The sequence below is a fragment of the Carica papaya genome, chromosome 2 (assembly GCF_054855325.1).
Source record: "Carica papaya isolate Zhongbai chromosome 2, ASM5485532v1, whole genome shotgun sequence".
Taxonomy (NCBI): domain Eukaryota; kingdom Viridiplantae; phylum Streptophyta; class Magnoliopsida; order Brassicales; family Caricaceae; genus Carica; species Carica papaya.
The window spans coordinates 8,529,527-8,555,183 of NC_142310.1; the positions used below are offsets into that span (position 1 = coordinate 8,529,527).

At 36.5% G+C, this 25,657-nt stretch overlaps 1 protein-coding gene across 2 annotated transcripts in view; it reads right to left on the reverse strand.

Moving 5' to 3' along the window:
* Positions 1 to 16,974: 16,974 nt before the first annotated feature.
* The window catches only part of SIK1 (Protein kinase superfamily protein), a 35,401-nt gene continuing 26,718 nt past the window's right edge, over positions 16,975 to 25,657 (reverse strand). The window contains exons 12-18 of one of the 2 annotated variants that reach the window (XR_015816926.1): positions 25,168 to 25,296; positions 24,929 to 25,079; positions 18,899 to 19,052; positions 18,457 to 18,682; positions 17,816 to 18,016; positions 17,432 to 17,694; positions 16,975 to 17,344 (exon numbers count right to left, since the gene is read on the reverse strand). Coding sequence is in view for 1 of the 2 variants with exons in the window: in XM_088213167.1 (XP_088069293.1) it covers positions 17,245 to 17,344; positions 17,609 to 17,694; positions 17,816 to 18,016; positions 18,457 to 18,682; positions 18,899 to 19,052; positions 24,929 to 25,079; positions 25,168 to 25,296 (1,047 nt within the window). In the remaining variant the exon portion in view is untranslated. The remainder of the gene's footprint in view (positions 17,345 to 17,431; positions 17,695 to 17,815; positions 18,017 to 18,456; positions 18,683 to 18,898; positions 19,053 to 24,928; positions 25,080 to 25,167; positions 25,297 to 25,657) is intronic. The other variant, XM_088213167.1, reaches the window with a different exon arrangement.

Below are 25,657 nucleotides of genomic sequence, written 5' to 3' on the forward strand. Positions count from 1 at the left end.
ATATATATATATATCATTTCTCTAGTGATCTTTTTAATCTGTGTACGTATTCATGCATTGATTTTAAAATTGATATTTTAGAGGGCTGCGTAATAATGAAAATTATTTTCAAAGAGTAATAGAATTGAGTTAATTAATTGAGGCCACCCAAAGACGTACGGTTGGCCAAGTATACGTGGTCAACAGGCCGCCCTGGCCGTCTTGACGCACCATATTTATCTTACATACATACATACATACATACATACATACTATATATATGTATATGTACATATACATATGTACTTATTAAACCCACGTGGGAGTTTGTATGTATGGTTTAATCCCAAGCTGTTGGGACCCATTCCAGAGGTCAGTTGGTTGAGTTTGTCTAGGGTTTTTTCTCTGCAAAGCTTACTATTGCAGGGATGTGAACATGTGTTTTAGTTATTCAATGTACATACCAAAGATTCACTTCCTAGTGAGATGAACTATCTTTTTTAAAAACAAAAAGAGAAAGCAAACACTGCAGTGTCTATTTTAATTATATAAATTCAATCTATGTAAGTAATTAATGTATTTCTAAGAGCAAAATCTTGAATGCACTAAATTTAATGTTAGAAACTATGTCCTTAACATTGTTTAGGAGAAAAAAGAAAAAAAAGGTATAATCTCAATGTACTGAATGTTGATTTAAACATGCTCTTCTCTTTTAGAAAAAAATTAAGTTTATTTCATTTTCTCACTTGATTTAGAATAATATAGATTTATATATAATCATTTTATTAATGTTTATATTTCAATTATCTTCATTCCCCTATTAAAGTAAATGTATAACTTTTAAGTCCTACTCCATTAATGGAGATGGAGAAGGAGATGTCTGTTTGGTAGAAAAGTTTTAATTTTTCACAATGTGAGATGTTGACCAACCAATAGAATTTAAAAATTTAAAGTCAACCGCGATTACCTCCTGTTTTTTGATGAAGAAGTCTATCATCTTCAATTCACTTATTTTATATTGGGATTTCACTCCACTAATGGAGAAGGAGATATTGGTTCGGTAGAAAAGTTTTGATTTTTCACATGTGAGATATTGACCGACCAATAGAATTTAAAAATTTAAGATCAACCGTGATTACCTTCTATTTTTTATGGAGAAGTCTATCATCTCCAATTCACTTATTTCATATTGTGATTTAAGCCAAGGTTAATGAAAATAGTGCTAGAATACCTAAAAAAGAGTACACAAATAAGTAAAAATATTCTTACTGATAGTTCTGATAACTCTTATTTGAAGTCCTCCTTATAAGTTCATCTCTACCTTTCTCAAATTTTCTTCTTGAAAAGGGACTGACATAAGATCCTCAAATTAGGTTGTCAAAGTCTACCTGCAAGCTTACTTTCTAATGTAATCTCATCATGTTACTTTCAACTTCTTCTCCTTCATCTACTCTAGTACTTTTGAGGGATGATTATACGTTGTTCCTTATATCCATTCACACAGTGATATATCTTCCCCTTCTAGAAGCTTTTGCCTTTGTTGCTGCCCTCAAAATCATGCATACAGAGGTTGTTCATTCTTTTATCAAAGTCTACATAATGCTACTTGATAAGAAGTTGAAAAAGCTCTCTTAAGTTTGCTAACTAGCACCTTGTAGATGCAATTGACCTGTATCTTTCTTTCAAAACGTTATAAGAGATTTTCATGCTTTCGTTGGGGTATTATTTGATGGTGAAGTTAGTTCTTCACCCTAGTACCTATTAAATAATCTCCATAATTAACTAAACTTTTTCCTTTATTATTTTATAAAGGTTCTGGTAAGCAACCTTTTTTTTTATCACTATATTAACTATTTATGTAACGACCCCGGAAATCCAAAAGAAAATATATAATAATTTAAGTACGGAAGCGAAATAAAAGGTCAAGGTTTACATCCCTTACACAATAACTTAAAAGTCCTAAACAAACATCCTAGAATGAAATCTCTGAAAGAAACACGAGAAATGAGAAAAGTAAAGGAAAATATAAAGTATCTAGCATCTACTTGCAATCTTCTTACGGATCGGGCTCGGGAACCAGGTCTTCTTGATATGAAATTGTTAAATAAATGATGAACTACACTAGCTTGGTAAGGGCATTACACTATATCACCAGTATATAACCAAAGGTTGGTAGAAAATTAAAACAACTAATGAGCACTAAATTCAGTAAATTCGTTTATCAATCGTAAAATCATTTACCGTTCACTTACCATTGTGGAATTTATGAAAACAAACTATAGAGAAAATAATATCATACATATCATAACTTCATACACAATCAATAACATATAACATATTATAAATTCATATTCATTAACAATAAACTCAATCATAACAGTTTCTCATTTCACCAACCTAATAGCATCCATGGGGATCCATATGGGTGTCTCTGCTACACGTGAACCTTTTTCCTTAACAATCTCAATTATTAGGTCGTCCTTATACCCCCTTCCGGTATGAGCGCCAAGATATTAAACCTCAATACTCCATCCGTATGAGGGTGAAGCGGGCCGTCCCCATACTCCATCCGGTATGAGTGCCAAATTTTCAAGTCTCCATACCTCGTTCGGTATGAGACAATATTCACAGTAGGGTTCCCTATGAACCTAGTCTGTCCACCATCTCCCAGGATATCTAGTGAGGCTGTCATCTTATCTGTTTATTAGATCACACCCCTTTTCTGTTTTCTTTTAGTTTCCGTTACCAAATCAAACATAATTACATAAACAAATAAACATACATCCGATAATGCAATCATCTCTTAAATCCCAAAATCAAACAGTGGTCAAGTACGACAATAATACATGCATTAAAATTATTAAATAGATAAACCAAAAACCATCATGCTTTTAGACTATAAAATCAATCAACATAAATTAGCAGAGAACAATGTTCAGTTTGGGTACCATTAGCAATCTGAAATTAATTATGCACATATATTTAATTTGTATAAAATATCATATTATTATTTATTCAAACTTCAATTCCATGATAGAAAATAGAGTAAGGCCTTACTTGATTTGACACTAAAAATCTAAACAGTTACTGTGTCTACGGGCGGTCCCTAAGTTCCCTAAATTTTTCTTCGGGAACTAAAACCCGCTTACGGTACCAACAAATGTCCCAAATAAACCCAAAAATCAGTCCTAGGGCCTACTCGACCAATTTCAGAAATTCGACACGGCGGCTCCGCCGATGGGGCTGCTGCCTGCCGTGACAATCCGCCTCGGGTCGATCGTTTTTGGCCAAATTCGGTCAATTTTATATCGATTCGTGCGAGCACACACGCTAAAGGTTCTCGGTGGACCGAAAAAATACGAAAAACTGAAACTCACCGGCGGCAGGGCTCTTCGGTGCGGCGGCTCCTTCAGCTCACATTGCGGTTGGGTGTTTCGTTTTAGTTAACCTGTAAAAAGAAAAACGGTGATCACAACGGTAAAAAAATTATACGAAACGGGAATCGAAAAGGGCCTCATTAGAGGCGGTTTATGAAATTCTCCGTGGCGGCGCTGGGTTTCGGCGGTATTTTTCGGCAAATTGGTCAGTTCTTTCACTCTGCTTTGGCTATGGGTGTGTTTAAAATTGAATTTTGTGCAAAAAGAGAAAATTTTACCTTTTTTAGTTGTCGGAAAAGATTCCGATGCAGCAGCGGGTGGCGGTGGTCGGCTCTTCGATGGCTGGGTTATCTTCTCCGGTGAGGGGTTCTGGCAGCTAGGGTTAGGGTTAGGGTTAGGGTGTGGATGGGGTTATTTATACCCATCCGCTTTTGATCTGGGTCATCCATTGCTTTTGGTCTGGACCGTCTGATCGCGATTAAATAGGGAGTAAATCTGGACCATTCATCGCGATTCAATCTGAGTCGTCCGTACACGATTCAATCTGGACCGTCCATGCGTGTGGGAATGGACCTCAGCCGTTCGATCGCGTGCACGCGGATTGCCCACGTGGCTCCCCCCGCGTTAGCACCTCTACCACTTGGCGCGTCATGATTTGTCGGGGCTGCTGACCGGGCATTTGATGTACCATAATTTATCTAAATTACGTTTTAACCTCTGGTTTCTGATTTTTCTTTCAAAAATACCCACATAACCCAAATTTTTACCCATTTTTTCTAAAATTATTTTTAATTTAATCCTTAACAAAATTTTTACCCCTTTTTTCATTAAATTAAAATAAAATAAATTAAAATCAATTAAATAAGTAAATAATTATATTTAAAAAAAATAAAAATAAAAATAAAAATAAATGTTGGGTGTTACAACTCTCATTCCCTTAAAAGAAATTTGGTTCCTCAAATTTGTCTCACTCTCAATCGAATAGCTGAGGATACTGGGCTCTAAAGTCTGATTCTATCTCCCATGTAGCCTTCTTCGGTGTGTGGTTCTACCATACAACTTTCACAAAAGAAATTTTTCGGTTGCGGAGTAATCTGCTCTTTCGATCCACAATGCCGACTGGTACTTTCTCATATGATAAATCCTCCTGGAGTAGAAGATGCTCGTGGGCTAAGATATGAGAGGGGTTCGGATTGTACTTGCATAACATGGATACATGAAATACATTGTGAACCTTAGAAAGTTTTGGAGGTAGTGCTAGTCTATAGGCAGTAGTATCAATCCTGTCTAAGACTTCAAATGGTCCAATAAATTACGGGTTCAGTTTCTCTCTCCTGTCGAACTTACTGATTCCTTTGAAAGAAATGACCTTAAGGAACACCTAGTCGCCTTCCTCAAATTCTACATCTCTCCTCCAAGTGTCCGCATAACTCTCCACCTGCTCTGAGCCGTCTGAATGTTCTTCTTGGTCTTAACTATTTTGGATGTACTCTCCTCTACCAGATCTGGGCCGAATAGTTTTCTATCACCCACTTTTTCCCAACAAATCGATGATTTGCATTGGTGCCCATATAACGCCTCATATGGAGCTATGTCAATACTTGCCTGATAGCTGTTGTTATAGGCGAACTCTATAAGGGGTCGATGGTCATCCTAATGGCCCCCGGAGTCAAGGACACAAGCTCAGAGCATATATTCAAGTGTACGGATTGTCCTTTCTGATTGTCCATCAGTCTGAGGGTGGAATGCAGTACTGAGGGACAGCTTCATTCCCATGGCTTGCTGAAAGCTACTCCAAAATTAAGAAGTGAACCTGAGGTCTCTGTCGGACACCACTGTCACTAAGACTCCATGCGATCTGACTATTTTCTGAATATACATTCTTGCTAACTTGTCCAAGGGATCAATCATCCTGATAGCCAAGAAGTGGGAAGACTTGGTAAATTGGTCGATAATTACTCAGATGGCATCATGTCCTGAGCGTGCCTTAGGTAATCCTGTTACGAAGTCCATAGTGATATGTTCCCACTTCTATTCTGGGATCGGTAATTGCTGAAGTAGCCCGCCTGAACGCTGATGCTCTGCCTTGACCTGCTGACATACCAAATACTTAGAAACAAAGTCAACTATATCTCTTTTCATCCCACTCTACCAAAATTGGGGTCGCATACTTTGGTACATTTTAGTATTTCCGAGATGTATGACAAATTTTGAGCTATGGGCCTCTGTCATGATATCTCTCTTTAACTCACTGTCACCTGTAACACACACCCTGCCTTGAAACTTGAGCAACCCATCGGTGGAGACTCTGAATTCTGAGCTAACTCCCTGTTCTGCATCTTTCTTGAGGGCTACTAGGGCGGAATCGGCAGACTGAGCTTCTCTTATTCTCTGGACTAACTCTAGTTGAATGGTTAGATGACCCAAACACGTGACTCTCCTCAAGTCCTGAAGCTGAACCTGTTGTGTGGTCACAATCTGTCTGCATTTTGAAACCATCAAATGAGCTAATGTACCAACAGTTTTTCTGCTGAATGCATCGACTACCACGTTGCCCTTCTCTGGATGATATAAAATGCCATAATCATAGTCCTTAAAAAGTTATATCCACATTCTCTGATGCATGTTGAGATCCTTTTGAGTAAATATGTGTTTCAAACAAATGTGATCGGTATAGATCTGAAAGGTCTCTCCATATAAATAATAGCGTCAAGTCTTCAAGGCGTGTATGATTGCGGCAAGCTCTAAGTCATGGGTGTGATAGTTTTTCTCCTGACTTTTTAACTATTTGGACCCACAGGCTATGACATTCCCATACTGTATTAAAACACAACCCAGGCCTAGATAGAAGGCATCACTATAAACTGTATATCCCCCCGATCCACTCGGTAAGGCCAATACAGGTGCAGTAGTCAGCCGATTCTTTAGTTCTAAAAAACTTTTTTCACAGTCCTCATTCTACTCAAACTTGATATTCTTTTTTTGTGAGCCGGGTCAGGAGAGCAGCTAGAGTAAAAAATCCTTCAATAAACTTACGGTAATAGCCCGCAATTTCCAAAAAGCTACAGATATCTTTAACTGATATCAATTTCTCCCAGTCGAGCACCGCTTCAACCTTTTCAGGGTTCACTGATACTCAATCCTTTGATATGATATGTCCTAAGAAGGTGGTCTGCTTAAGCTAAAATCCACACTTACTCAACTTTGTATACAGCTTCTTTCCTCTAAGAACCTGCAAAACTGAGCTAGATGTTGAGCATGTTCCTCTTTACTTTTTGAATAAACTAGGATGTCAACACGATAACAAATTGATCTAAGAATTGTCTGAATGCCCTATTCATCAGATCCATGAAGATGGGTGGGGCGTTGGTTAGCCCAAATGGGATTACTAGGAACTCATAGTGTCCATACCTACTTCGAAAAGCTATCTTTGGGGATGTTTTCTGTCCTGATTTTAAACTGATGGTAACCTGAACGCATGAATATTTTGGAGAAGACCTGCGCACCCTGCAACTGATCGAAGAGGTCATCAATCTTGGGAAGGGGTTATTTGTTCTTAATTATGACTCTGTTCAATCCTCTGTAATCAATACATAGCTTTAACGTTCCATCTCTCTTTCTAGAAAAAGTGACCCCAGCACCCCAAGGGGACATACTATGTTTGATAAAATAACTGTCCTGCAATTCAGTGATCTGTTTCATCAGTTCTTCCATCTCAACGCGGCTCATGCGGTAAGGAGCAATCGGAATAGGCTGGGTTCCTGACTGTAGGTTTATGGTGAATTTGACTTACCTGTCCATTGGTAGTCCGGGAGGACTACGTTCTGCAGGTGGGCACCACTATTCATCATGTCAAGACGATTTATTTTTGAAAGAAAAAAGATTCGACGGGCATACATTCGAAAGAGAGAAAGATTAGTTTGTGTCTGGGTTAAGGGGATGGATGACCCGAAACCTCTTCTTCCAGTAAGTAGTTCATTCGGAAATATATCTGAGAAGTCTCAGACTACTGAAATCTCTTGAATATCATTCTCTTTTTTGGATTTACCCTGTAACAAGTCTGGGTTGGCTTCAGCATCTTACTGGGTGAGGTTGTAAGCCTTGCCCTAGATAAGAGGTCTGCTCTGATTCTGGTTCCTTAGGCACTCTCTCGCATAATGTTGGGCACTACCACATATGCGATAGGTGTTTTTGAGACGATAGCATGACCGGTCCCCATGATCCTTGCCGTAATACTGACAGATCTTACCACATCCTGCCACTGGAGCCTGAGGGGGAGCTTGGATCACCGGCCTAGGCATTTTGTTCTGTTGGACAGACGCAGTAGGTGTTGGTCTGCGGGGTGGAGCTGAGGGTCTGAGGTTCCTTGCTGCCTGAGAGAGGGTGTGGAAGCCCCTCTTCACCAGCTATGCCTTGGCCAGAACGGCCGAATAAGTCTTGAGCTCTAGCACAAACAAATGCTGCCTGATCTTTGGGCGGAGGCCCCACTGGAATCTCCTAGTCTTCTTGCCCTCATCCAACAATGTCTTAGGAGAGTATCGGCCCAACTCTAGAAACTTACGAGTATATTCTGACACAGTCATGTTCCCCTGGACAAACTGAACAAACTTCATTTCCTTCAGATGTTGAAGATGCTCTAGGAGGTACTCTGCATGAAAGGCTGCTAGGAATTATTCCCAAGTAATTGGAATAGACAGGGTGGTCTGTTTGAGTTTCCAACAGCGGTATGCTTCTCCCACTAGCATGTAGGTAGCAAGGGTGACCTTTTGCTCAGAAGTCACCTCTAGGGTCTTGAAGACATTCTCTGTCTCTACCAACCAGTACTCGACATCTTCAAAAGAGGATTCTCCTACAAAAGTAGATGAGTTTAGTCTCTTGTACCTCTCTATGTAGCCTGAGTCAATCGTGGGAGGAACTGGGTCCCTTAGAAGAGGGACTGGGCCAGGCTGAGGATAGACTGGGGGCCTCTGTGGTGGTACTTGCTGATACGGTGGGGGCACCAGATTGTACTGTGGCGGTATCGGGCAGTACTGTGGTTGGGGCACCGGATCATACTGCAGTGGTGCCAAGTGGTACTGTGGAGGAGTAGAGTCGTACTGGGGTGGCTCGGGATCCTCTCACTGTAGTGGTGGCTCAACCTGTGGCAGCGGGAGAGGGTCAGGTAGCTCCTTCATCTCCTCTCGGCCCTGCTGGGCAGTAATGAGTCTCTCCAGCATTTCAAATATCTTGTCAATATCTTCCCTAAGCGAACCATCCCGGGCTGCTCGGTTTAGTGGGGGTCTTCCTCTCCTCATCTCTCTGTACCTGCATTTCATAAGGAAGGGTTGAGTGATAATTCATTGGTTAGGTGTTTCTCTAAGTATTATTGTGTAAGGGACGAGTCTGAGGAATGCGACTCTAATATCAACTGTAACGATCCTGAAAATCTAAAAGGAAATATATAATAATTTAAGTGCGGAAGCAAAATAAAAAGTTAAAATTTAAATCTCTCACACAATAACTTAAAAGTACTAAACAAACATTACAGAATGAATTCTCTGAAAGAAACATGAGAAATGCAAAAAGTAATGGAAAATATAATGTATCTAGCATTTACTCGCAATCTTCCTGCGGATCAAGCTCTGGAACCAAGTCCTCTTGATCTAAAATGGTTAGATAAGGGATGAGCTACACTAGCCAGTAAATATATCACACTATATCACCAACACAGAAGTAAAGGTTGATAGAAAATCAAAACAACTAATGAAGCACTAAATTTAACAAATTCGTTTACCAATCATAAAATTATTTACCATTCACTTACCATTGTGAAATTTATGAAAACAACCTATAAAGGTAATAATATCATACAGATCATAACTTCATGCACGATTAGTAACATAGAACATATTATAAATTCATATTCATTAACAATAAATTAAATCATAACCGTTTATCGTTTCACTAGCCTACTAGTATCCATGGGAATTCATAGGGGTGTCACTGCTACATGTGAACCATTTCCCTTAACAATCTCAATTACAGAGCCGTACCCATACCCTATCTGGTATGAGTACCAAGACATTAAACCTCAATATCTTGTTCTGTATGAGGGTGAAACAGCTCGTCCCCATACTTCGTTCGGTATGAGCACCAAATTTTCAAGTCTCCATACCCCGTTCGGTATGAGACAACGTTCACAGTAGGGTTTCTTATGAACCTTGTATATCCACCATATCTCAAGATATCTAGTGAGACTGTCATCTTATCTGTTTATTAGATCACACCCTTTTTCTATTTTCCCTTAATCTTCGTTACCAAATCAAACATAATTACATAAACAAATAAACATGCATCCAGTAATGCAATCATATCTTAGATCCCAAAATCAAGCAGAAACTATTATGCTTTTAAACTATAAAATCAATCAACAGAAATCAACAGAGAACAATGTCCGGTTCGGGCTCCATTAGCAATCCGAAATTAATTATGCACATCTATTTAATTTGTACAAAATACCGTATTATTATTTATTCAAACTTCAATTCCATGATAGGAAATATAGTAAAGGGTCCTTACTTGATTTGACGCCAAAAAGCTAAACAGTTACTGCGCCTACGGGCAGTCTCTGAGTTCCCTGAATTTTTCTTCGGAAACTAAAACGCGTTTACGGTACCTACAAATATCTCAAATAAACCCAAAAATCAGTCCCAGAGCCTACTCAGCAAATTTCAAAAATTCGGCACGGCAGCTCCGCCGTGCTCCGGCGACGGCGCTGCCTCCCATGGCGGCGGTTCGTCTCGGGTCGACTGTTTTCAGATGTTTTCGGCCGAATTCGGTCGATTTTACATCAATTCCTACGAGCACACATGCTAAAGGGCCTCGGTGGACTGAAAAATACGAAAAATCGAAACTCACGGGTGGCGGGGCTCTCCAGTGCAGTAGCTCCTCCAGCTCACATTGCGGTTGGGTGTTTTGCTTTGGTCAATCTGTAGAGAAAAAAACGGTAATCATAATGGTGGAAAAATTATACGAAATGAAAATTGGGAAGGGCCTCATCGGAGGCGGTTTGCGAAATTCTCCGCGTCGGTGCCGCCGGGCTTCGGCGGTGTTTTTCGACCAATTGGTTGGTTCTTTCACTCCGATTTAGCCATGGGTGGGTTTAAAATTAAATTTTGTCCAAAAGGCGAGATTTTTACTTTTTTTGGCAGTCGAAAAAGGTTCCGGTGCTACGACGGGTGACGGCGGTCGGCTCCATGGTGGCTGGATTATCTTCTCGGCGAGGGGTTCTAGCAACTAAGGTTAGTGTTTGGGTGCGAATGGGGTTATTTATACCCATCCGCTTTTGATCTGGGTCATTCATCACTTTTTATTAGAATCATCCGATCGCAATTAAATAGGGAGTGAATCTAGACCGTTCATCGTGATTCAATCTGGGCTCCGTGCGCGATTCAATCTGGACCGTCCGTGCACGCGAGAATGGACCTCAGCCGTTCGATCGCGCTCACGTGGATTGCCCACGTGGCTCCCCCCCTCCCCTCCCCCCGCGTGGCCTCCCGCATCAGCGCCTCTGCCACTTGACGCGTCCTGATTGGTCGGGACTGCTGACCGGACGTCTGACGTGGTGCAATTTTTTAAAATTGCGTTTTGACCCCCAGTTTCTAATTTTTCTTTCAAAAATACCCTTAGAACTCAAATTTTCACGTCTTTTTTCTAAAATTGTTTTCAATTTAATCCTTAATAAATTTTTTACCCTTTTTTTTATTAAATTAAAATAAATTAAATAACTATATTTAAAAAAATAAAAATAAATGTTGGGTGTTACAATTTATATTTTAAAAAAATGACAATAACCCATGAAATCAAATTTGATATAGAGGTTGACAAGTGAGATGTGAAAATCTCTTCTAACAAGTGGCTTCATTGATGATAAGTCGAACGGTTGACATAATATATAGATCTTCTTAAGATAGAAAACCTACTAAGATGAACACACTATTGACTTTAAATTTTATTTAAGGAGGTTTGTTTTAATATTCAAATCAATACAAGCATATATAAGAAAGAGAGATTAAGAAATACAATAAAAATTTAAAGGAATTTTTCTTTTTGTGAGTATCCAGTATTTATGAAAACCTAAAATCTATTAATTTATATAATTCTATCCCAACTAATGAAGTTAATAAATTTCTTTATTGGTTGGTAAGAATATAGACGCTCGTTTGTCACTTGGTGAGAGATGTAGTATGGGCGGCACAGGTTCCTTAATATGTAAGATGTATTTGCAAGTTTCTTAATAACTTGCATAAGTTAAATGTTCTCTGTAAGTTTTAAGTTGTCTTTCACATATCAAAGTAGACGTGCATGTCATGTCTTCTCTATAATTACTTTTTATTATTGATTTTCTAAAGAAATCATATCAAAGCAAAAGTTGGGTTTTCATCTTTTTCTCTTCCAATAGGGTTTGATTGATTTCTTGATTAAATGAAGTGTTTTAAACAAAACTTTTGTCCACAAAATCATTGTTTCATGGCACCAAATTGCTGTCTGATGACAAAACTTTAGTTTAAACTATATTGTCAGTGTACAACAATTTTAAATGTTTTTTTTTAAAAAAAATTGAAAATGTTAATTTTAATATTTCGTTTTGTTCCCAAATTTTACTGAACACGAAGTATTTGGTCTAGCAATTCTAAAAATAAAATCATTTTTATTAATATTTTTTTAATATATTTAGGGTTTCTGTATTTTCTGTGAAATTCTATAAAGGGAAAAACATAAATTTTCTCTTTAGTTAAAGTAGTGGTGCAGGATAATTTGCTGCTGAAAAAAGAAAACATTAACCCAAGAATATGACAACCTGACCATTTAATAAAATGATTGATTGGTGATCATCCACTTGAGAATCTTGCCTATATATATATATATATACATATTTAAAATGAATTTTAGCCGTGTGGGGATTTAATTTCAGAAAAGTCTTCTCTTCCAATCACCAAAATTCCACTTATGTTTTTCAAAATCCACATGGTATATATGTTGTGTGTGTGTGTGTGTGTGTGTGTGTATATATATATATAATATTCATTGCTTTACCGTTGAAATAAATTATTCAATGTTCATAAAGTTTTAAAATTATAGATTACTACAAAATTACTAATAAACGTCTTTTTACGACTGTTTTTTTTTTTTTTTTTTTTATAAATTTTAGATTCTTCATTCAATTTGCTTTAACATACAAGCAAACTGCATAATTAAGTTTTCATATATTATTTGCAGGTGGCTTGCTTCTTGTTCGAGAACACTTTGTTAATTAGTATAATAATAAAGATAGTAAGTAGTTCACCTAATTAACTTCAGCTAAATCCAATTAGTTTTCAAATGTACTTCTATATATATATATTGATTTTACTCATATATAATCCTGACATGCATAAATTATTATAATAATGCATGTATTTTTACATCATAACAATAAAAGTAACTTCATCAATTTCATTTTTCATACCAATCTTTTTAACAGATTCTGATAATTACAAACTGGTTTGATGAATCTGATTAATTATTAGCATTACCCAAACGATAAACTTTCTCTCTTTTCAATCTCAATCACCAGGAGTGTCATGTAAATATATATATATATATATGTGTGTGTGCGTGTGTATATACACACACACACACACACACATATCTTTCGAAGCTAAGTGGGATATGTCCTTGAATTTTTATTTCCTTTCATATCTTTTCTTGTCTCTGGTGGTCCATTGTAAGTAAATATCCATCTTCCCCACATACATAATACATGTATATATATTTATATATATTATAGAAACATATATCTATAGAGGTATAGGCTCCAAGTAGGTAGCTAACTGCATGTTCGATTCCAATTATACGTTAGGTAGTTGCAAAATTTGTCATTTCAGTCTCAATCATGGGCCTCTTTTGTGTTTATATGATTAATTACTACAATGACTTGTGATTTTAAAAAGTTTTGGCTTGATGAGTCCCAAACATTGATTTGGCTGCTCATAATCACAATCACAAACTCATCTTTTATTTAATTTCTTCATTGCTTAAATCGGTATCCCATTTATGATTTACTTATTTTTAGACAAATTAATTAGTGAATAAAAGAATTGAATGATAAAGAAACAATACCTACACACACACACACACATATATATATATATATGTATGAATATTTTGTGGGTGGAAATGTAGAATTAAATTTTAATGTTAAAAATTGATGGGAAAAGATATAAAAATCTTATAGTTGTAAGCCAAGATCACTAGTGACTCCTTAGTGCATGATGACCTCTGCAAGTAGGTTAGTTAGCCTAATTTAGAATTTGTCAATTCATCAAGAGAGAAAATGTCTAAATCAAATGATAAAGACATGGGAGAAAAAAATCCACTTCTTGTTTAGTGGACCACTTATCTATAATCAACCTTGCTAGTTAAATTCATAGGCTTGCTATATCTATATCTATATCTATCTATATATATATATAGATATATGTACATACTACACACACGTATAATATATGTGTGTGTGTGTGTGACCTTAAAAAGTATCACCTTAAAGGTTTTCTTAATAAAACATAAGTGATATGCTAAGCAAATATAAGTAATTAAATTACAAAAGAAATATTAACACACTAAAATTTTTTAAGTGGAGTTAAGACATGAATATTTATATGAAAATGTTTTGTTAATTGATTTATTTATTTGCATAAAAACAAATAAAACTAATAAAGTTATAATTAATTTATATCTAAACTTTAAAAAAAAAAATTTATTCCTACTTTTAAATGGGTGACCGTAAATTTTATTCTATCAAAATAAAATAATATTTGATTTGATTAATGTCATTTCAGTCTTAACAATAATTATTTAATTTGACTATATCCTTCCAATCTTAAGACATTGATAGGACCAATTCATAAGACTTCTATTAAGATTATCACATATAACTTCAATTGTATGATAAAATATTTTGGTAGTTAAAGGGTCTAAGGCAAGTTAATCATATCTCTCCTTTCAAACATATATGTCAAAAGCTTATAGGTTTTAAAGATTGTGTCATATTGGCTTTTAAAAATTTTTACTTTCATTTGGAGATGATTAAGATTAGTGTTTTCAATTATTTTTTTTTTGATGACATTGTCCTCCTTTGTCGTTTTATAAAAGAAGTGAGAATTTATAAAAAAGTTTACCATATTTTAAAGTTGCTTTTGAGTTAAAAATGCATTTAAAAAAATTATGTAAAGTAAAATTAGACCAAAGCATGTTATTATTATTGTTCTTATTTTTAATAAAATGTAAATTCAACTATCTATCTTATGATTAATGTGAACCTACAAACTCTTGTAAAACAAAATGATATTAAGATATCTTCTTAGAAGAATTAATGTATATATTATTGGGTACTCGAGTAAATTTGATATAAATAACTCTGGTTTCTTTGCCATCTTTAATTATTGTTTATGAGAATCATAGTTGATATAATATAAAGTTTGAATGTCTTCTTTATAAAAATTTTTAAAGTAATGTTGAAAGGGTAGCAAGTTACATTTGGTAAATTGAATTGAAGTCTGCAAATGAATATTTACGAGCAATTGGGCTTTAATAAGTTGATCAACATGAGCCGAGCACTAAACAGGTTTAGATACTTAGCATCAAATATGACCTCTTATGAAAGAGAATTATCAATTTGAACTATTGTTATATTATCTATTTTAACTTGATTCGTACAAATTCTTATGATATTCAATCAGCTTTGTCAATGATCCTACCCAAGATCATAACTAAGACTAGAAAATTGGTAGGTTTAAGAATACATATATGTACACATTTGATAATGATATTATATATATTTAAATATATGTCATTATAACGCATGTAGTAAGGACTATTACTTACTAGAAATCATTACTCTAATTTTAATGAATGACCTTCTATATCCATGTAAGAATTCTCATGTTAATTGTGTTGACCTTCAACTTTGATTAAAGAATCATTACAGTTCTCAACTTCTTCTTCGTGAATGTTTTTCTTTATAATAGTCATGTAAATTCAAATATAATATCTACAAGGTTTTAAATCTTCTTTTAAAAGTTTAGTTTTCCAAGCTTCCCCAGTTATGGCCCTGCCTAATGATAAAGGAAGGTTCATCATCATACCTATTTTTATTGAATGTCGAGGTTACTATTTTGTTAATTCAAGCATGTCATTTGGCTTTCACACTTTCAGTCCATATTTCATTGTCTCCATAGCTTAAATCTTTTTATCAATCTCTACAACTAAGACTTTATCTTCTCCTTGAGAGACTTTGTCTCTTTAATTCTCTAGTTTTGCCTATTATTCTAATACTAACACACGATTTGTTTCCTTTTATAATGGTTATGACATTTTTCTTTCTTTTAGCCATCATCAACTATTAATTTTTTTTTTTTATTTCATACACAACACCAAATTAATGTAAATAAAATTTATTTTTAAGTGATTTGACAGTAAGAGAATAATCTGCACATAATTCAAATAAAAAAATTATTTTAATATATTTCTTAAAAATGAAAGCTCTGATGTGTAAGTTAGAATAAGAGCATTTAAGAGAGCACCTAAAATAAAAGTAGAGAAATTCAAATATAAACAATTTTAATTCTTATGCTATGAAGTGTAAGGATATAAAATTGTGCATTGAGCAATTCAATTGAATTACACTATGTTCGGAGGATACAGGAAGTTCCCATGTCATAAGCTTACAACGATGCCTCGAGCAATTGAACAATTATTGATTAACATATGATTAATTTTAGTAGAATTAAAAATAAAATTATAATTTTATTAATCATACATTTAGTGAGATGGAGTGGAATGGAATGGAATGGAGTGAGGTGGGGCAAGTGTACAATTAAATCCATATATTTGTTTTGGGTTTATAACTTTTCAGTCTTATAGTCTAAAATTATAAAAATAACATTCTCCTACATCTATCCCTATTTATTTCAGAGATAATTCCTACAATGTACCATTTAAGACATCAAGAACAAAAAATGTAGTTGAAGGAAAAATAAATATCCTTTTTTATTTTGGTGGAATGATGAAAAGATATTATAATGTTTGGGGAACTCATCAGATTGATTCAATTCCCTTTTCATTTTTTATTTCTAATATGTTGATTTTTATCTTTTAACCAAAAAGATAAATTCCTTTGCCCTCTCTCACACGCCAACGCAAACAGTGTGCAAATTACAAGACATAAATTGACAAAACGTGATACCTCTTGAATTGCATGTTCTCTCACCGATCAGTTTTAAGAGAATACAAGCTGAAGGGAGAAGGTTTTTGCAGAGAAATAATTATCAGATTTTCATCCTAGTATGGCGTATGAATGAAAACCAGAAACTATGACCCAGACACTGATAGCCTCATGCCGCCTTAATTTTCATTTCATTCTTCATTCCTGTATTTAATTTTTCTCCGTCTTAGGACATATCAAACAACAACAATTTTTACATGCGAATCATTTCAACTCCTACCTTTTTTAAAAGTAGGAAGTAAAGATAACAACTTCAAGAAATTCAGCATAGAAAGTGGGAATTGAAAATCTTGATTAAAAAATTCAAGATGAATATTAGAAATTGAAAACACTTTTTATCATTAAATTCAAGGTAAAAGTGGCTTAAACATGAACACTTTTTTATTTTACATTTGTAGACAAATATAAAAATTGTGTCAGAATTAGGCAGGGATTAAATGAGAATTTTACCAAAGGAGGGCCTCGGTTCCATTACAACTGCTTTTAAGTTTTTACCTGTTCTGAAGCCTATACACAAAATTACAACTACCAGAAAGATGGAAAAATAAAGACACACGAAGAAGAGTACATTTGTTAGGCAATTATCTACAAGCGGAGGATAGTTCGAAGTGTGTCAGATAGGTTTTGAATGGTCTGTTGTTCTTGTGTCGCTTGCAACTCTTGGAGTGGCATCTCTTCATAACACCTGTAACAAATGAAAGAGGATTAAGACAGCCAATACATAAATGTAAAATCTCTGAAGAAAGCTACCAATGTATTTAAAAACATTTGCCTTCAGAAACTTCTTCCATAGACGGGGCAAGTAAGACAGACCATTTGACATGTGGAATTGAGGGGGGAAAAAAACAGTTTTATGGATCATTTCTCTCTTTGATGTCCGTCTACAGAATGTATCAATCTGCAATTTGAAGCAGCATATATAGAATCTATACGTGATCGGAGAACATACATTTTATGATAAGCTAAAGCCTGCGTAAGATTCAACAGTGTAGAACTTGAAGTGAGTCTTCGGTAGACACTCGGAGGAAGGGGCATCTGCAGCAAGTCATATCAACAGATAATTCATACATTATAGGAGGATAAAGAACTCACTAAGAAAAGCCACCCGGCCCCCCCCCCCCCCCCCCCCATTCACACACACACACACAGACGTAACCTCATTCTGCCCTCTTCGCCCCTTTTTTAACTGCCCATCGCCACTAAAAAGCTCCTGCAGTTCTTCTGCAGCCACAGTTCCACTATTTTCCTGCTGTATACCTCCAAGCACATTGTCTGACAAGAGTGCAATAGGAGATATATCAGTTGCCCTCAAGAACGGAATGGGTACTGTGTTCCCAGCAGCATATATTGACCAAAGCTGCAATAACAAGTTCAAATAGTAAAAACAGGAAGCCAAAGATGGATAACAAAAATTTCAACCGTATCATGCTAAACTCCCACCAACCCTTTCAAACTGAAAAACTCTTTTATTCACAAAATACAAAAATGCTTCTTTTTTCTCACTCTATATAATATGCTATAGATGCCAAATACTGGAATTTGATAGTAAGCAAGATGCTGGGACAAATGACAAATAACAAAAGAAGAAACCATTTATTTCAGCATGACTTGACCTATTATAACCTCAAAATAACTCATTCTGAAATAAAGAGTGCAATCTTTGAAGCCTGAAGGTCAAAACATATCAATAAATTCAAACTGAAATGAAAAGTGTCTGGACCACATTCTCACATCTGCGAAGTTCGACAATGTAAGTAACTTTTTCTTGTTATTTTTTCCCCAAAAAAAAATAGTAACCTTATCTTGCAAAGCGAATGCTTTCTTGCTGACAGTTTCATTCTTCAATTTGGTAGAACAAATGCCACCATCCCCTTCAACCTGTGTCCGAGAAATGTTATTAACCTGGAGTTTCTGCTCAGGCAAGACAGGTATAGCAGGTGAGGATGTATTCATGGTCTGCCCAACAGGACTCAATTCACCAACTGAACAATTGTTTGCAGCAACATCTGTTTTACTGTCAATCCTGACAAAATATTTCCAATAAACAGTGCACTTCAGCAGGAAAAGAAACTAACATTTTTAAGTAATATGCAAGAGAAGGCTGAGCGAATTTACAATTCACAATCTAGAATTACATATCCCAATTAATGACCTTCAAGCAACTGGTAACAAAAACAATAAGTGGAAACCATATATGGCAGTCTCAATTAACAAAGAAATGTGCTGTAAGTTTTGGTACCAGGGCTCCACTGGTTTGCTTTCAAAGCTGAAAACAGAAGGGCTCTCAACATGTGCTGCATCATGTGAAAATTGTTTAACACTGGATGACTGAGTCCTGGTGAATGTGTTATCTGCCTCATCTCCACCATGAACGATCACAGTGCCAAAATAACCTGTTTAACGTAGATTTCCTCATAAATCAGACAATATCGAGCCAGTAGGGTTGCAGATGTAAGTTTTTAAACATAAAGACATTTTTCTAGAAGAAGCCAAGAATTATTAAGAAGCAGGGTTATCATGTCAATATACCGAGCTGCTCATTACACGAGATAGACCTAAAGCACCAATCATCTACTGCAGCTTAAAGATCTCCACCCTCAATTAACTAAATAATTTGATGAGATATAATGCAAAGTTGCTTACTTCATAGAACGATGTCCATAATTTATTATCATATCAAAATTCACTTTAAATTAACCTTTTTCTTAACTTCCTTTTTATTTTCCCTCCTTTCTCCCTCCCTCTTGAACTGTTTTCTTCTTTCCAGGTCAGGTTCTTCTCATCTGCTTTTCCTCTCTTCATACCAATTTCTCCACTGGATTTTTGGACATTGAGTGCAAGTCCTCAGATAATGGTCTTTGAGGGTTGAGCCATTGACTCTAAAGACTGTATCAAACCTCAAGTCCTTAGACATTACTTTTTTAGGGTTGAGCCATTGAGTTCTGTTGTATTTAGAGAAGCCAAGGTAGGGTGCTTTCCAATGGTCTCGGGGATTTTTACTGGAGAAAAGGAGAAGGTTCATAGCTAAGAAGCTTCAAAGGAGTGAAACACACGCTCTTGCAGGCTTTGGGATCAAATAGACGAGGCAAGTTCCTGGTTCTCATAAAGTAATTGGTAGAGTCGCACAGGACATATGCTCCTGATGCCACTGAGGCTGACAAATAGTGGCATTTCATGAAAGCTTTGGGACAGATTTCAACTGTGGTCATCCAGCCTCCTGCGACGACTTTATAGCAAAAGAAGATTTTTTTAGTTCCTAAGGCCAATTGCAACTCCTATAATCCGTTTCAGGGTTACACACCAATTATTTGTGATTCCTCATGCAGTCATGCCCTACTTGCAAGATGTCACTTTAGGTATCAATTCGAGTTGCTATTTTGGAGGCCAAGGCAGCATGAATTTTTTGCTAATGTTTGTGGCTGAGTTTGAAAAAGGTACTCACTACTATCTTCAATCGAGCATCTTTTCGAATTCAAAAACTCTGTTTTCTGAAGGCCCATGGAATGAGCCTCTTTTAGGTAAGCCCAAGAGTACAAGGCTTCAACAACAAATAAAACAAGTAGGTTCCTGTCCAAAGGCCTTAATTGAAAACGAATGAAACATGGGTTGATGCTTCTTCATCATAGCTAGCTCAAGGATAATTTATCAGGGACCTATCCAAGGATACATCTATGATTGATCTTCTCCATCTTCATCATCATCTTCATCTTCTTGTTTATTGCTCACAAGAGATCATGTGACATCCATTATTTTCTCCACCAGCAACCCTACTTTTTCATCTTTTCGTTTGATGTGGAGCAGCTGCTCTTACTTGTGAGCAGTGGCAAATGCCGCTTCTCTTGGCTATCCATAATGGGGTTTACAATGATGACAAGATTTTTCTTCCTGTAACAGTGATTTGAAGTGAAAATACTCAGATTTCTAGGGGGTGATAATGACACGAGGGGAAGAAACTTGGGTGATTGGATTAAGGGTAGCAAAATAGAGTTTTCTGGTACTATTGTTCCAGCAGAGACTATCCAAGTCAAGACTTCATAATGTTGCAAGGATTAGTTAAGAGGGCATTACTTTCATGGGGTTTGAGGCACAAGAATAAATTTGTTCCAGGCAATATAAGGCAATAAGAAGGGGAAAAGGGGGGATAAAATTCCAAGGTCCTAAAGAAGAAATAGGGTATTGAAAGGCCTAGGAAGCTTAAAAGATTCCATAGCTCTGTGAATTATGAAAAGAGTGAGAGGACCAGAAAGAGAGCTAAGTATCTATCTAACATCAATCCATTACATCAAAAAAAAAAAAAAATCTTGGTTCGCAAAAGTATGACTGACTCAAAAAAGTAGTCAATTGTTAGTTATTGCTTGTCCAAACTGAAACTGGATGTTGTTCATTTTCAAGGGAACAAAATAGATGTTTGTTCCAACATTTATTCTGCAATATTAGGGAAGCCCTGGACGTGCGTGAGTGCACATTCTTGCAAAGGGTGCTTCAGGGCGTATACATCGTTTGTGGGATAACAGCAAGCAACAGTTGGTGGATTCGTAGAGTAAGTGTTCTATGTCCTGTGTATTGAGTGCAACGTGGCAAGTTAGTGTTGAGTGTTCATTAGGGTTTGAAGTAGAACAGAAGAGTTGGAGAAGGGAGATCTAGTGGAATGATCTTGAGGAGCCTTCCAGGAGCCTGGTAGATGGAGTTCCCTTGTTTGGGGTGAGATATGGTTCTTGTCACCCATAAGAAAATCAAGGAGTCTTATTCTCAAGCATGTAATGAGGAGTTCGACGGAACATTGGATAGAATTAATCTTACTGATCTTCCTTTTTTAGGTGAGAAATGGACTTGGTTTACTTCTAGGGAAAAAGACCTAGTTTTTCCAGCACTGATTGTCTTCTTGTTTCTGCATCTTGATTACCAAGTTCCTGGAGTGGTACAAAAACTGTAGTCAAAGACTACCTCAGACTACTTCCCGTTTGTGTTTGGTGGTATCAAATGGGCCTTGTCTGTAAATTTGCAAAAATAAATGGCTTAAGGTCCCTGATTTCTCGTATCATGTCAAGTATTAGTGAAAGGAGATCCACTAAGGAAGATCTGGTTTAGGAAAATCCCTAATAAGCCCTGGTTCTAAGTCCAGGGAGAAAGAGATAGAGATTCTAGTCACACGGGAATTCAATAACAGGGGGTAAGGAAAAACCTGAACTGGATCAACTTGGATCCGACTCCTTTCTCCATTTCCAGGGGAGGTGGTGGGCCCCCTAAGGGGTGTATCGCGCAGCTATACTCAGCTCAACATGGCTCCATACGGTATCCAAAGCCTATAAGGAGCCCTTCCTTTCGATAGAAGAAAGCTGGCAAAGAAGTTCCATTACAAGATAGTACTCTTCTCCACGAAGACCCATAAAGAGTTCGCGAATTGGTGAGGACTGCTAAACTTATAGGGAAATAAGAAAGAGGACCGAGCCTTCGTTGAACTGTCTGCCAACCAATACCGATGAAAGTCAAAGCAACTCCATCAATTCTTTGGGAACCCTCTTCCTCTCAACCCCTCTCCCCTTTCTCGAGCTATCTAGCTTCTCTAGCTGCTATTCTAGTTGCTCTCAAAAGTACTCGCTCCTTTTATTACGCTCTTTATGCTCCTCCCTAGTGGGCGAGAGGTGCACCTAACCCACCTACCCACTTATCAATCACGGTGTTCAGCTGACTTGCACTGATAGACCCCTATTGTATTGGAATTAGGCGCCCATCTTTTTACTGTTGTCAACTAATCTCTTCAATCTTCGATTAATCTAGTTGATATCGTATAGGCAGAGGTGAGGACGGACAAAGCGGGGGTGAAGCTAAAAAGAGTTTATTATATAGCATATCAAAGTCCAAGTTTCAGTTAAACCAGTTTCTGGGTCATAATCAACATCTTGTGTAGGAGAGATGGCCGAGTGGTTTAAGGCATAGCATTGGAACTGCTATGTAGGCTTTTGTTTTTTATAACTCAATAAGAAATGTTCACTTGGGATTAGGTTCGAAAAGAAGAAGATCATGAACAACAGAATCTTGACCTTCTTGCTTACTCTCTCGAATCGAAAGATCTCTAATCTCCGAGGCGAGGATGGCTTCATAAACTTTTTTGCCGAAGGAAAGATATCTAGGGGGTTTGATCTAGATTTTTCCATAGGAAAATGCACCTAAGATCAAATATTTTGAGCCAGCTTCCATGGAAAATTCAGACTTTCTTTTTGACGCTGCGATTACATAAAAAAATAAACTTTGAGGCTCCATAGCTAAATACATGGCAATTGAATCATGAGCCGAGATCATAAAGAGCATACTGCGAGTAGGAAGTGGAATTAATACAATGAATTCAAAAGCATCTTTTGCAATTGGATGTACCACTCTCTCTCTTTCAAGCTTCAACCGACCCGAAGAGGTTGTTTGTTCTTTCATTTTCTTGTCCACCCTCCCCACCAACATCCTTTGTATGCGAATCGGATATCCGCTGGTCTGCAATATTCACCCTAGCCCACAAGCACAAATACTTGGCGCGGAATATAATCCCAAAGTACTCCGAAGACTCAAAAATTGTAAATCAAGAAGGTGGTAAGACCCTTGCAGAGTTCCCCAACAGCTTTGAAGATTTCCAAGAAGATTTAACATGTTAAGTAAATAACTCGTGGAGTGAGCTGAAGTTTGGGGATGCAGATGAAGAAGGGATCAATTATTGCAAGCTCTAGATTATTTTGATAGCTTGAAGAGTGAAAGACCCACATCTCTTGATTAGAGGGTGAGTCAAGAAATAGCCAAGATGTTGCCAACCTGCTGTTGATGGAGGAAATCAAAGATCTAGGGCTACTTGGATAAAGGAGCACGAGAGGAAGTAGGTTCTTCAATAGTCTAGCTAACGTCTATAAATGTTACAACTATATTGAGAAGTGACTGTGAGTTACCAAGAGATGGAGAGTAATGGAGAGCTGAGAGAGGCCATCAATGGATGTTTTGAGAAACTCTATTAGGAACCCTTCCTTCGGCAACCAAATCTCAGTGACCTGGAATTAGACTATCTGCGTGAGCATGAGAGGAATGGCTTAAGAGACCTTTTTCGAGGATGAAATTCTTGAAGCCATTGTGAACTATAAAGGGGATCAAGCACCAGAACCAGAATGTTTCTCTACAGCTTCTTTGTAATAGAATTTGGCGATATTGAAAGACAATTATTTGGGCTCTCTAATTTTTTTGAAAAAGGGGTCTTTTGTCTCAAGCCTCAATTCTACCTTTTTGATTCTTATCCTAAAGTTGATTGTGACTCAAATGTCAAGAATTTTAAACCTATTAATTTGGTAGGATATGTTTACAAATTCATTGCAAAGCTTCTTGGCAAAGACTAAAGTGTGTTACAGGCAGTGTGGTGGATGAGTTTCAAAATATTTTTGTGGAGAGAAATTCTGATGCTAGTTCAATTCCTAACAAAGTGGTCGATTTGATTCATCAAAGAATGGGAAAGGTGCTGGTATACAAAGTTCATATGGAGAAAGTTTATCATCATGTATCTGGGAGTTTCTATTTTATATTTCGCAAAGAAACAGATAAAATGACATATGGTGTTCTTGAATGAAGGCTTGCATTTCTACCACCTTTTGTTACAGCTACCGTTGATGGTGGCTCTTTGGGTTTCTCCAAAACCTCAAGGAGCCTAAGGAAAGGGAACCCCCTATCCCTTTTCCTCTTCATCATAGTTATAAACCCTTAGAGAGACAGATTGTCAAAACCAAGGATCAATGGTTGAGCTTTGCTGGTGAGGAAGGGTGAGGGAAAATGGAAATGACTCATTTCCAATGAGGTAGCTAGAAGAATAAATTGAAATATTATAGTATTGCTCTTATTCTATCATGGAACTCAAGCAAAGACTAACCTTTTACAAGAAAAAGGATAAGACTACAAAAATAGGAGCCTTTCACATCACATGGCCCCAACTTATCCAGTACCTAGGTTTCTGTAGTATGCATTTTCAAAGGTTCTAGGAACAAGTATCCATGCAGAGTACTGATATTTATCTTCTATCATGATATCAATCAATTTGAATTTTTAGTCAAACAAATCATACAGCTGGCTTGCACCTATTACCAAGTAAGATAAAAGGTATTCCCAGTTATTTAAGCTTATTGATTGATCTTAATGAAAACATACAAATTTATACCTATCTTCCTGAAGTATGACGGTTGTGATTTCATTTAAGCTGCAATTAAGATCATTTTGCTACAAGAGCTATAAGATGCACATAAAAATTGCAGACCTTCTCCAGCCACTTCCACATTATCAGATATTTGCTGCTTCTCTTGAGTGCTAATTGAACCTGCTTCAGTTTCCTCTTGAAGTGCAATATTAAGGGGCCTTGACGGAACAGTATCTCCATAATCTTCATTCAATTTTGGACCTATTGCTGGCTGTTACAAAGTGATGTAGTCAAAATGGAAAGAGAAGGAGAGAGGGGAGAAAAAAGAGACTGCACATAAAAGAGAGAAATCAACGTACAATGTTCCCTGATTCAGAAGGAGCAACACTTTGTGATTGAGTAGCCATTGAAGCCCTGATTTTCTTGGCCTTCTCAATCTTTGGAAACATTGCGGAAGCTCCACTTTTACACTTCTCAATAAATTTGTGCTAAGTATAAAGCCACAAACAAAATAATCTCAGGTTAAAATACAGGTATATAAACTATTTCAAAAAAATATAGGTATAGAAACATTGACAACAATATATTGCATGCATCTTCTGTAAATAAATATAAGGTATAAGGCACTTTCATAAAAAGCATGTAAAAAAAGTTCTATGAAAAAGGAAACATTGATAAACATAGAGAAAGACGTTACAAAATAAGAGGGTAAAAACTCCTTCTAAGCCAAAAAAAGAAACAGAAACTAAAAAAGAAAAAACCAATAATATCAATACAGAGCTGCAACCCAGGTCATTTATAATATAGCTTAAGAAACATTCCTAAAGTACCCCATGCATCTTCGCCCAC